Source organism: Ovis aries, chromosome 7 (genome assembly GCF_016772045.2).
Source record: "Ovis aries strain OAR_USU_Benz2616 breed Rambouillet chromosome 7, ARS-UI_Ramb_v3.0, whole genome shotgun sequence".
In the NCBI taxonomy this organism is placed as follows: domain Eukaryota; kingdom Metazoa; phylum Chordata; class Mammalia; order Artiodactyla; family Bovidae; genus Ovis; species Ovis aries.
The window spans coordinates 52832932-52845370 of NC_056060.1; the positions used below are offsets into that span (position 1 = coordinate 52832932).

Sequence of the window (12439 nt, forward strand, 5' to 3'; positions counted from 1 at the left end):
CCTCTGTCATCCCCTTCTCCTCCTGCCTTCAATCTTTCCTGGCATCAAGGTCTTTTCTAATGAGTCAGCTCTTCGAATAGGTGGCCAAGTATTGGAGCTTCATTCAGCTTCAGCAGGTCCTTCCAATGAATATTCAGGGTTGATTTCCTTTAGATGGACTGGTTTGATTTCCTTGCAGTCCAAGGGACTCTCAAGAGTCTTTTCCAACACGACAGTTCAAAATCATCAATTCTTTGGCACTCAGCCTTCTTTATGGTCCAACTCTTGGATCTGTACATGACTACTGGGAAAACCATATCTCTGATTGTATGGTGCCCAGATGGAGGAGTTGCAGAGAGAAAAGGGGAGCTTGTTTTTATGATTGAGTCACATTTGCCTCTTTCTGTTCAATCTGAGAGGTACTGATGAAAGTCCCAGGGAATATCTGGCTTGGTTTTCTCTAGGCAAAATCTATTTTGTCAGCAAGTTGGTTCAAAAGAGACCAAGAAGTTAGACATGTTAAGTATAAAGATGTTTTTGAGGATTAAAAAATAAAGCCTTTATTCAGTACTTGTTTCATAACTTGTTGCAAACCAGAGTGAGATCAAGAAATGCTATTACTTGATGGATGTATTAACTAACCTTATTATGGTAATCATTTCCAATGTATCAGACCTCCAGCTTACACAATGTTGTATACCTTAAACTTATGCAATGCTGTTCATCAGTTGTATCTCAATAAAGCTGGGGGTAGGAGGGGAAAAAAAACTACCTTAAAGATTGCCTAGGGCTAGGGGATGGGAAGATTAGGGATTTATAACTGAAGGATATAAAATTTTGAAGTGAAGAAAATATTCTAAAATTGATTTGGGGGATGGTCATGGACTTTGTGAATACACTAAAACCCATTGAATTGTATACTTTAAATAGGTGAATTTAAATTGAATTTTACAGTTTAAATGGGTATAAATCACATGCGGTTTGAATTATAGCTCAGTAAACCTGTCCCCCCCCACCCTGCCCCACATACACTGCCAAAAATAAACAAATACCCTTGCTGTGTTACAGGATACATCCATTTAACTTTTAGTTCTCACACTTCTGAAACTCCAAAATTCTAGCCCATTTGACCTAAAGTCAAAGTTACTTTAGTTTTTATAGTAAAAAAAAAGCTTAGGGATTTCATAGACATATATCTGGGAAAGAAAGGGAATTGTTCAAAGAAAAGGTGGTTTGGAGGCTCATATTGTTTGATTCGTTAGATGGGATTCAGATAAAAAACACTCAGTTGCCTAAGTGGCTGGAGGGAAATTACTCAGAGCAACAGAGTGACTATTTTTATTCTTAGTAATCACAACACCGATAAAAAGTTTTATAGATAGCCCTACTATATTGACTTATTTAATTTTTATAAAAATCCTTTAATAGAGGAAGTATAAATTTTTTCTCCAAAAAATGATACCACTAAAGTATCAGCGATTGTTTAGAATTAGAGCACACAAAATAATAAGCAGAGTTCAGTTGAGTTCAGTTCAGTCGCTCAGTCGTGTACAGCTCTTTGTGACCCCATGAATCACAGCACGCCAGGCCTCCCTGTCCATCACCAACTCCTGGAGTTCACTCAAACTCATGTCCATCGAGTCGGTGATGCCATCCAGCCATTTCATCCTCTGTTGTCTCTTTCTCCTCCTGCCCCCAATCCCTCCCAGCATTGGAGTCTTTTCCAGTGAGTCAACTCTTTGCATGAGGTTGCCAAAGTACTGGAGTTTCAGCTTTAGCATCAGTCCTTCCAATGACTATTCAGGACTGATTTCCTTTAGGATAGACTGGTTGGATCTCCTTGCAGTCCAAGGGACTCTTAACAGTCTTCTCCGACACCACAGTTCAAAAGCGTCAGTTGTTTGGCACTCAGCTTTCTTTATAGTCCAACTCTCACATCCATACATGACTACTGAGAAAACCATTGGTTTGACTAGATGGACCTTTGTTGGTAAAGTAATGTCTTTACTATTTAATATGCTGTCTAGGTTGGTCATAGCTTTTCTTCCAAGGATCAAGCGTCTTTTAATTTCATGGCTGCAGTCACCATCTGCAGTGATTTTGGATCCAAAGAAAATAAAGTCACTTACTGTTTCCATTGTTTACCCATCATTTGCCATGAAATGATGGGACCAGATGCCATGATCTAAGTTTTTTGAATGTTGAGCTTTAAGCCAGCTTTTTCACTCTCCTCTTTTACTTTTATCAAAGGCTCTTTACTTTCTGCCATAAGGGTGGTGTCATCTGCATATCTGGGGTTATTGATATTTCTCCCAGCAATCTTGATTCCAGCTTGTGCTTCATCCAGCCCAGTGTTTCTCATGATGTACTCTGCATATAAGTTAAATAAGCAGGGTGACAGTACGCAGCCTTGAGGTACTCCTTTTCCTATTTGAAACCAATCTTGTTCCATGTCTGGTTCTAACTGTTGCTTCTTGACCTGCATACAAATTTCTCAGGAGTCAAGTAAGATCGTCTGGTATTCCTGTCTCTTAAAGAACTTTCCAACGTTTGTTGTGATCCACACAGTCAAAGGCTTTGGCATAGTCAATAAAGCAGAAGTAGATGTTTTTCCTGGAACTGTTTTGCTTTTTTGGTGATCAGTGGATGTTGGCAATTTGATCTCTGGTTCTTCTGCCTTTTCTTAATCCAGCTTGAACATCTGGAAGTTCTTGGTTAATGTACTGTTGAAGCCTGGCTTGGATAATTTTGAGCATTACTTTGCTAGCATGTGAGATGAGTGCAATTGTGCTGTAGTTTGAGCATTCTTTGGCATTACTGTTCTCTGGTATTGGAATGAAAACTGCCCTTTTCCAGGCCTGTGGCCACTGCTGAGTTTTCCAGATTTGCTGCCATATTGAATGCAGCACTTTCATAGCGTCATCTTTTCAGATTTGAAATATCTCAACTGGAATTCCATCACGTTCACTATCTTTGTTTGTAGTGGTGCTTCATAAGGCCTACTTGCCTTCACATTCCAGGATATATGGCTCTAGGTGAATATTCATACCATTGTGGTTATCTGGGTCTTAAGATCTTTTTTGTATAATTCTACCGTGTATTCTTCCCACCTTTTGTTAATATCTTCTGCTTCTGTTAGGTCCATACTGTTTCTGTCGTTTATTGTGCACATCTTTGCATGAAATGTTCCCTTGGCATCTATAGTTTCTTGAAGAGATCTTTAGTCTTTCCCATTCTGTTTTTTTTTCTTTCTTTCTTTTTTTTTTTTGCAGTGATCGCTGATGAAGGCTTTATCTCTTCTTGCTGGTTTTTGGAACTCTGCCTTCAGATGGGTATATTTTTCCTTTTCTCCTTTGCCTTTAGTCTCTCTCTCAGGTACTTGTAAGGCTTCCTCACACAACCATTTTGCGTTTGTTTTTCTTGGGGTGATCTTGATCACTGCCTCCTGTACAATGTTACAAACCTCTGTCTATAGTTCTTCAGGTACTCTCTCCATCAGATCTAATCCCTTGAATCTGTTTGTCACTTCCACTGTATAATCATAAGGGATTTGATTAGGTCATGCTTGGATGGTCTGGTGGTTTTTCCTACTTTCTTCAATTTAATCAAAATTTTGCAATAAGGAGTTCATGATCTGAGCCATAGTCAGCTCCCAGTCTTGTTTTTGCTGATGGTATAGAGCTTCTCCATTTTCAGCTGCAAAGAATATAATCAATCTGATATCACTATTGGCCATGTGTAGAGTCATCTTTTGTGTTGTTGGAAGAGAGTGTTTGCTATGACCAGTGTGTTCTCTTGGTAAAACTGTTAGCCTTTGGCCTACTTTATTTTGTACTCTTAAGGCCAAACTTACCTGTTACTCCAGGTATCTCTTGGCTTCCTACTTTTGCATTCCAGTCCCCTATGATGGAAAGGACATTTTTTTTTTTAAATGTTTTAAAACTTTATTTCAACATAACTATACTTACAGAAATATGCATATTGGTTAACAGAATGCAATTTAACTTATCCTACACAATTTGAACCAAAAAACTTGGTACATGGTTTGCTTTAAAAAAGAAAGAGGAAGGATTTGCAGTCTGGTTTATTTTTCATCTATTACAAATGTATATAAAAGATCTTCCATCAAATGCTGCTGAAGTAAACAGCATGAACCTTGAGAAATTAAACTTTGGTTTGTCTCTGAAAAATAACATGTATTGCACTGTAAAAATTAACAAAAGTTGGTGCAACAAAACATTGTTGTTTTGGTGTCAGTTCTAAAAGATTTTCTAGGTCATCATAGAACCGTTTAACTTCAGCTTCTTCGGCCTTAGTGTTTTGGTATAGACTTGGATTACTGTGATATTGACTGGTTTGACTTGGAAATAAACCAAGACCATTATGTCATTTTTGACATTGCACCCAAGTATTGCATTTCAGATTCTTTGTTGACTATGATGGCTACTCCATTTTTTCTAAGGGATTCTTGCCCACAGTAGTACATATAATGGTAATCTGAGTTACATTCACCCATTCCAGTCCATTTTAGTTCACTGATTTCCTAGAATGTCGATGTTCACTCTTGCCACCTCTTGTTTGACCACTTCCAATTTACCTTGATTCATGGACCGAACATTCCAGGTTCCTACGCAATACTGTTCTTTACGGCATCGGACTTTACTTCCATCACCCATCACATCCACAGCTGGGCGTTGTTTTTGCTTTGGCTCCATCTCTTCGTTCTTTCTGGAGTTATTTCTCCACTCTTCTCCAGTAGCCTATTGGGCACTTACTGAGTGGGGGAGTTCATCTTTCAGTGTCATATCTTTTGGCCTTTTTATACTGTTCATAGGGTTCTCAAGGCAACAATATTGAAGTGGTTTGCCTTCCCTTCTCCAGTGGACCACGTTTTGTCAGAACTCTCCACCATGACCCATCTGTCTTGGGTTAGAATTAGAGAACATTTTAAAATGTTCAGTTTAATCCAACAGGTATTGTTTTAGTGCCAAGTCTGTACCATTCATTGACTTAAGGGATCCTGCAAAGTTATGACCCACTACTTGTCCTTATTGAGCTCAGAATGTGGAATGGGAGACGGTCTTGTGAATATGTGACAATAATACTGTGGGATAAAAGTAGCAATAAAGGTCTTCATTCTACAGGAGTTTTATAGAAGAAAAAAGTCAGGAACAGCTTCCCAAAGGGTGAGACAAGAGAGCTAGGTTTTAAATGATAATAGGATTTCATCATGTAGACAAAGGGATCTATAATATTTGAAAGAGAAGGAAAGCTTATATATTGTTCAGAAATGTGAAATACAGTATATTCAGAGAATCATAAATAGTTCAGTGTCTGTGAGACATAATTTCAAGTGGTTGAATGCAAAGTGATAGAGTTTTATAGGGACTAAATAATTCATCAGTAACACAAATCAAATTTGTTTTTTATGACCATCACTCTCGAAGGTAACTGATATCAAGACAGATCTCACCTAAAGACACTCCTTCAAGACTTCCAGGCAGTTGGTGATAAGGACCTGAATCACAGAGAGAGTCTAATGTTCTTGAATAGTGATCCTTAAACATTTTAGTCTCACTCTTTATATGCTTAAATCTTGAGGACTCCAAAGAGCTTTTGTTTAGGTAGGTTATATTTAATAATACTTTATTATTAGAAATTAAAACTGAGAAATTTAAAAATTAATTTTGAAAACACTGATGAATTACATATTAAGATAGCACATTTTTTTTTCTTTTTTTTATGAGTAATGGGGTTACTTTTATTTTTTATTTTTTTTTAATTTTAAAATCTTTAATTCTTACATGCATTCCCAAACATGAACCCCCCTCCCACCTCCCTCCCCATAACATCTTTCTGGGTCATCCCCATGCACCAGCCCCAAGCATGCTGCATCCTGCATCAGACATAGACTGACGATTCAATTCACATGATAGTATACATGTTAGATAGCACATTTAATGAAAAATAACTGTTTTCCAAAAATTTTAGTAAGATGAGTGACACTGTTTTACATTTGTCCAAATCTTTTAAATTAGCTTAGTAGAAGACAGTTGGATTCTCACAGTGAATTAGGTTTGTTGCTTTATATCACCCATCATGTAGCTTCTGGAAGCACTGTATACTCAAGAGAAATGAAGGTAAAAAAGGCAAAGGATGATTATCATAAAAATGCTTTTAACCTTCTGACTCTACTGACAACAGCAGTTTGAAACTGCTGTTTTGAAGTAGTAAGAATTTTTTGTTACATACACAAAATATTAATTTACTCCCACTCCATCCTTTTTGGAAGGAGATATTCCTAAGAGTATTTTCATTATTACTCACTGACTTTGTTCTATATCTCTAAAGGCCCATGATCCATTTACAGATTAATGAAGTCACGTCCAAGGCAGAATTTGTTAGTCTTCTGTAACCTCTTACACTTCCCAGTGCAATGAGGCATAAGTCATCCAGCACTTATTACTTCTGTATTTCTTCATAATTTCTCATTTTGTTGAAAATTGTATATATGCATATTTATTTTTTGAACTGGGGTTTGAGGATGGAGAGTGAGACTATTATTGTGGCCCTTGCTTTATATCCTGGAAGACTTAGCAGAGGAAAGGCAAGCTACACTATTACCTGGAGTCTGGGCTCCATCAAAATGTAAAACTTGGAGGCTTGTCTATAAGAGTAAAGAAGAATTATCTCTAGAAAATATCAGCATTTCAAGACTTAAGTCTGAAAATAGTCTCTTGAATCTGTGTGCGTTTATTTTTCAGACACATCATTTGTCTTCACTTTTTCCACTCTCATTCTCCTCCATCAATACCAACCTCATTTCATTCCAAACATGGAATGACATATTTGTGTCCAATAAAAACCAAGTCTGTTTTCATTACAATATCTGCAGAATCTCTCTGTTCTCACTGCCGCCACCCGGTTCTGTCATTTTTATTTAAACAGCCTGTTGGTCTTTTGACTTAAGGCTCTTTTTCTTCAATCCATCCTAATAGTACCTGATTAATTTTCCCACACACTACGGTTACCATGATACTCCTTTGCTTGAAGCTTTTCAGTGATGCCTTATTTTGTACCATGGTACAAATCTGTTTTATCTCTACTCTCCTTCCACTCTGCCATGAACCTTTAATCTGATTTATTCTATAATAGTTAATCCTGGCTGTTGCCTCACAATCCTGTGAACACAGGCTGGACATTTCTTACTTCTGTTCTTGCCTTCATGTTACTCCTTTCATTCTGTAATGTCTTGTTTTTCTCCTTCCATTGAAACCCAATGGGTTCTTCAAAACTCAATTTAAAACCAGCCCTTGTTGGGACTTCTTTGATGGAACAGTGGATAATAATCCTTCTGCCATGTTGGAGACACAAGTTTGATCCCTGGTCAGGGAATATCCCACATGCAGCTAAGCCCATGCATTGCAGCTGTTGAGCCTGTGCTCTAGAGCCCAAAGCTGCAACTACTGAGCCCATTTGCTGCAATTAAGTACTGAACCCACACACCCTAAAGCCTGTACTCTGCAGCTAGAGAAGCCATCACAATGAGAAGCCTACGCACCGCAGCAAAGAGTAGTTCCCACCCACCACAACTAGAGAAAAGCCTGCACAAAAGCAATCAAGACCCAATACAGCCAAAATAATAATAACAATAATAACTAATTTTTAAAAATCCTTGTTGTTTCAGTTACATTCATTTTTTTCTGAAATCTAAGATTCTTGAGAATTTCATTTTGGGAAAGACTAAACTCCTTTAGCAGGGTAACTGCCCCGTGGTTTTTCTAAAGTTATCTTTTTATTTCTCTTTGTGCTTGTTATGTTCAGCTGGCCTCATGTCTGAGCAGAAGTTCAAGTTTGATAAGTAATATCTAGCATAATTTTATTTCTAAGCGTTATATAATAGTGCATATACTTATTCTGAATGTGAAAAACTTTATCTTATAGCTATTTCTGCATTTGAAGTTCAGCCAATTTCTATTGAGGTCCAAGAAGGTGGAGTTGCTAGATTTGCATGCAAGATTTCATCAAACCCTCCTGCGGCCATAACATGGGAATTAAATCGGACAACTCTGTCTGTAACTATGGACAGGTAAATGCAGCTTTTATCTTTGAAGATGATACAGAAGGACCAAAGATTTCATCATAAAACCGTATATGGAGAAAGATCATGGTGAAACTCATTTTTGTTTATGATAGCCATAACTAATTTCTTAAAGTGAAGTCGCTCAGTCGTGTCTGACTCTTTGCGACCCCATGGACTGTAGCCTACCAGGCTCCTCCGTCCTTGGGATTCTCCAGGCAAGAGTACTGGAGTGGGGTGCCATTCCCTTCTCCAGGGGATCTTCCCAACCCAGGGATCGAACCCAGGTCTCCTGCATTGTAGGCAGATGCTTTAAGACATCTCAAACTTAGGCAAAGAATTAGATTATCAGTCTCTGGTATATGGGACATAGTTCCTGGCATCTTGGTTTAGATCAGAATTCAGATTCTCTTAGTGCTTTGTTCCCTTCCTCAAACATCTTTTCCAACCATGGGACCCCCTGGGCACCTGGATTGCAGCCCAAGAATTTAGGAAACTAAATTACACTTTGACTACTGAGAATAGCAATGCTATTTTAAAGGTTTAAGGTTTCCCATATATACAATAATGGTTGCCCACTTGCTTAGCAGCCCCCTCTACACTACACACCACACACACACACACAAAGTCATGTGCATGCATGCATATACCTAGTGCTCTGAGGTGGTTAGAGTTTAGGGGTCATGAACTTGGCAGCAACTTCAAAAGTTTGGTTCCTGTCCTAATGAATAGCAATATTTCTTAGCAGGCTCAAATTGCTTGCTGAAATGGTAAAGAGCACTAGGATGGACAAACTTATTCAAGGAAGAGCTTTAAAAAAAACTTTACGTTCAGATAAATCTTGACGAATACCTAGATACTAACAGGCAAAAAGTCGGGAATTTGGAAGAAAAAAATCATACTAAGCTCTAGATTGTAAGTTCTAAATGTACTAAATACTAAAAGTACTAATCATACTAAGCTCTAAATGTAAGTTATCATGTCAAGTGAGATTCTGTGTAAAATTACACCAATAGATTTCACAAGTCAAATACAACATAATTACTTGCATTTTACAGAGTTATAGCCCAAATGAAAACAACTGAATCAAGCTGATATTTTAGTCTTGAAAGTATTACATCTGGCATTTTTAAAAGATTGAGTATATTAATTTTTACCATAGGATAAATGTTAAAATAGAATATAAAATCTACTACAAAGAGTTTAATCATGTTTCTTCTAGTGACAGGATAACTGCCCTGCCAACAGGAGTACTGCAGATATATGATGTTGACCAAAGGGATGCTGGAAATTACCGTTGTGTTGCTGCTACTATAGCCCACAGACGTAAAAGTATGGAGGCCTCTCTCACAGTGATTCCAGGTACCACATAGAAGTTTATTTTCAAGTTTTAATTGGCCCAGGTATTAATTTTCCTTCTCTGGTTATAATAGTATGCTCTAAAGTAGTACTTTAATTTCATTTTAATTTATTGTAATCTAGTTGGAAAATGATAATTTTTATATATTTAAGCAACCTTCTTCCTCTAACTTGTTTTACACGTTAATATCAACATCTTTAAGAAAGACTGAATTTTTGTTTTATAAATACTTTTGTTTTTAAAATATAAAATGCAGAAAGGCTCAAAAAAGAATAATAATCATCTAGTTCTACCAGAATTTTCCATTGTCAATAAAAATATATTTGTTTCCAGTTTGGGTTTTTCTGTCTGTTGTTATAGGAAAAATTATCATTTGTAGAAATGTTGCATGCTCTATTATAAAGAGTAATGTCTATGAAAGTAAAATACTTTTTTTTTACATTAAACAATGTGAAAAGTACAAAGATATGTTTTAAAATGTCCCTAGTCCATATCCAGAGGTGATCATTGTAACACTTAAGTGTATATAATTTCATGTATTTTGCCGTACATAAATATAGTTAGAAGGGAAACTAGCTAGAGAGATGAATATGAAGAAATGTGTTTTATTAAAATGGAACTATACACAGATGCTAGTTTTTTATTTTTAAATAATTAAATTTACTTGAATGTTGTGGGAAAAAAACCTGTCCTAAAGACACTGTTGAACTTCACATGAATGTTTACTCTTCACAAGAGATATTACTTCCTAAAAGATCCTTTAAAAAAATTTTTTTAAAAACATCAAAACTTAAATTTTTAATGCCATATTTTAATTTTAGGTGGTATCTATTAGCTTCTTGGTATGAAGCATAAAGACAAAAGCACTCTCTCACTTCTTCTTTCTCCCCACTGTCACATTAATTCCTAACAAGATTAGTGAAAATATTAAATCAGTGTTTGAACCTCAATTAAAAGTGGTTAATACGGAGACAACCTAAGTGTCCATCAACCAGTGAATGAATAAATAAGATGTATCTTATCCATTTGATTAATTATTTAATCTATTATTATCATTCAATAAAAAGAAATGAAGTAGTGGTACATGGTACAGCTTAAATGAACCTTAATGTTTAAATGAAAAGAAGCCAGTTCCGAAAGACCATATAAGATGTGATTCCTTTTTTATTAAATATCTGGAATAGGCAAACCCAGAGACGGAAAGTAGATCAGTGATTGTCAGCCTGTGGAGAGCTTTGAGAGTGACTGCTGATAGAATGGAATTTGTTTTGGGGGTAATGAAAATGCTTTAAAATTGGTTATGGTAATAATTGTACAACTCCAAAAGTACTAAACGCAGTTGAATTGTACTTCAAATGGGTGAGTTATATCTCAATTTAGTTGTTTTAGAAAAGGAAAAAAGTGACTTCAGGATAGATATTTTAATTCATTTATTATATCTTATTTATAATATTTTCGCATCTCCTGCCTTTTCCTTCTTAAAGGTAAGGAGTCTAAGTCCTTCCACACACCAACCATTGTAGCAGGTCCACAAAACGTAACAACATCCCTTCATCAGACTGTTGTTTTAGAATGTGTGGCCACGGGAAATCCCAAACCAATCATTTCTTGGAGCCGTCTTGGTAAGTCTTCTGAGGAAAAAAAAATCTTTTCCTTCAACTTTGTTCATACTAGTGAAATTGATAACATGTTTATATACAACACACATGTTTGGCAGTTACATGGCTTTTAACTTTCTGGTGTTACAGGGTGTAGGTGAAAGGTTTTAGTATAGAAAATTTTAGACCTTTTGTGATGATTGTTTGGATAGTGATCTTCTGTCAAATTTTAGATCATATATTACGTTGTTTTAACTCAAGTATTCTCTTTGAAATAGATCACAAGTCCATTGATGTCTTTAATACTCGGGTACTTGGAAATGGTAACCTCATGATATCTGACATCAGACTGCAACATGCTGGAGTGTATGTTTGTCGGGCCACTACCCCAGGCACACGCAACTTTACAGTTGCTATGGCAACTTTAACTGTATTGGGTATGTTTCCTTTCTTTCTGCAATTAGGAGAATCTTACATTTTAACATTTGCTGTTTTACCTCATAGCTTACTTCCACTTTTCTTTAATTCTGTAGCATTTGTGTGAAAGTTGATTGAAATATTATAATCCAGTAATGAATTTTAGGAGGAAATCAAAGCCTTGTGTTAAAATATGACTAGAATCACTCTGAAGTGTTCATCATGTTTGCTTTTATAACATCATGGTCCTTCTTAGTTAAGCTTCCCTTTTATCTCCTCATCCACCTACAAATTCATATACACATTGACCAGTCTACAATTTTAATCTATTGTCTGTGCACATTAGGATCATGGCACACATATTTTTAGTGTGTTTTTATGTTTGGTGTCAATGGGGAAAGCCTGTGGGAAGTGGACGTCTAACTGAGCAATGCAGAGGAAAGGCATCCAGAGAGAGAGATTTTAATAGATGTAGAGTGCAAGCAAGAAGCTTAGAATGTCAGATATTTTCAGGGATGGGACTTGTATCATTTGCTGTTCTCTTCCTTGACTGTCTGATTTGTGTTTGTACCACAAAAATATTTTCTTTTTTTTTTAATAGCTCCTCCTTCATTTGTCGAATGGCCAGAAAGTTTAACAAGGCCTCGAGCTGGTACTGCTCGATTTGTATGTCAGGCAGAAGGAATACCCTCACCCAAAATGTCATGGTTGAAAAATGGGAGGAAGATACATTCAAATGGTAGAATTAAAATGTACAACAGGTGGGCTGAGTCACTTTGCTACTATTTTAGACAAAACATAATGATTTAGTAATTCTAATGTGAAATGGTTATAATTATAACATCAAACACTTAAATTGGTATTTTAAACTGAGGTAACAATAAGAAACTAACTTAAAGCTATAATATCAGCATGCCAGAATCCTTTTGTATTTTATATGTAGATCATGGTGGATTATAATAAAAGTTGGAATGATTCTCCAGACCTGACTTCTGGTCCTGGTAA

General features: G+C 36.3%; 1 protein-coding gene across 1 annotated transcript in view; it reads left to right on the plus strand.

Annotated features, from left to right (window-relative positions):
• The window catches only part of PRTG (protogenin), a 147422-nt gene that overhangs the window by 62430 nt on the left and 72553 nt on the right, over window positions 1-12439 (plus strand). The window contains exons 3-7 of the mRNA XM_042252429.2: window positions 7924-8068; window positions 9282-9421; window positions 10904-11041; window positions 11296-11454; window positions 12036-12195. Coding sequence (XP_042108363.1) covers window positions 7924-8068; window positions 9282-9421; window positions 10904-11041; window positions 11296-11454; window positions 12036-12195 — 742 coding nt within the window. The remainder of the gene's footprint in view (window positions 1-7923; window positions 8069-9281; window positions 9422-10903; window positions 11042-11295; window positions 11455-12035; window positions 12196-12439) is intronic.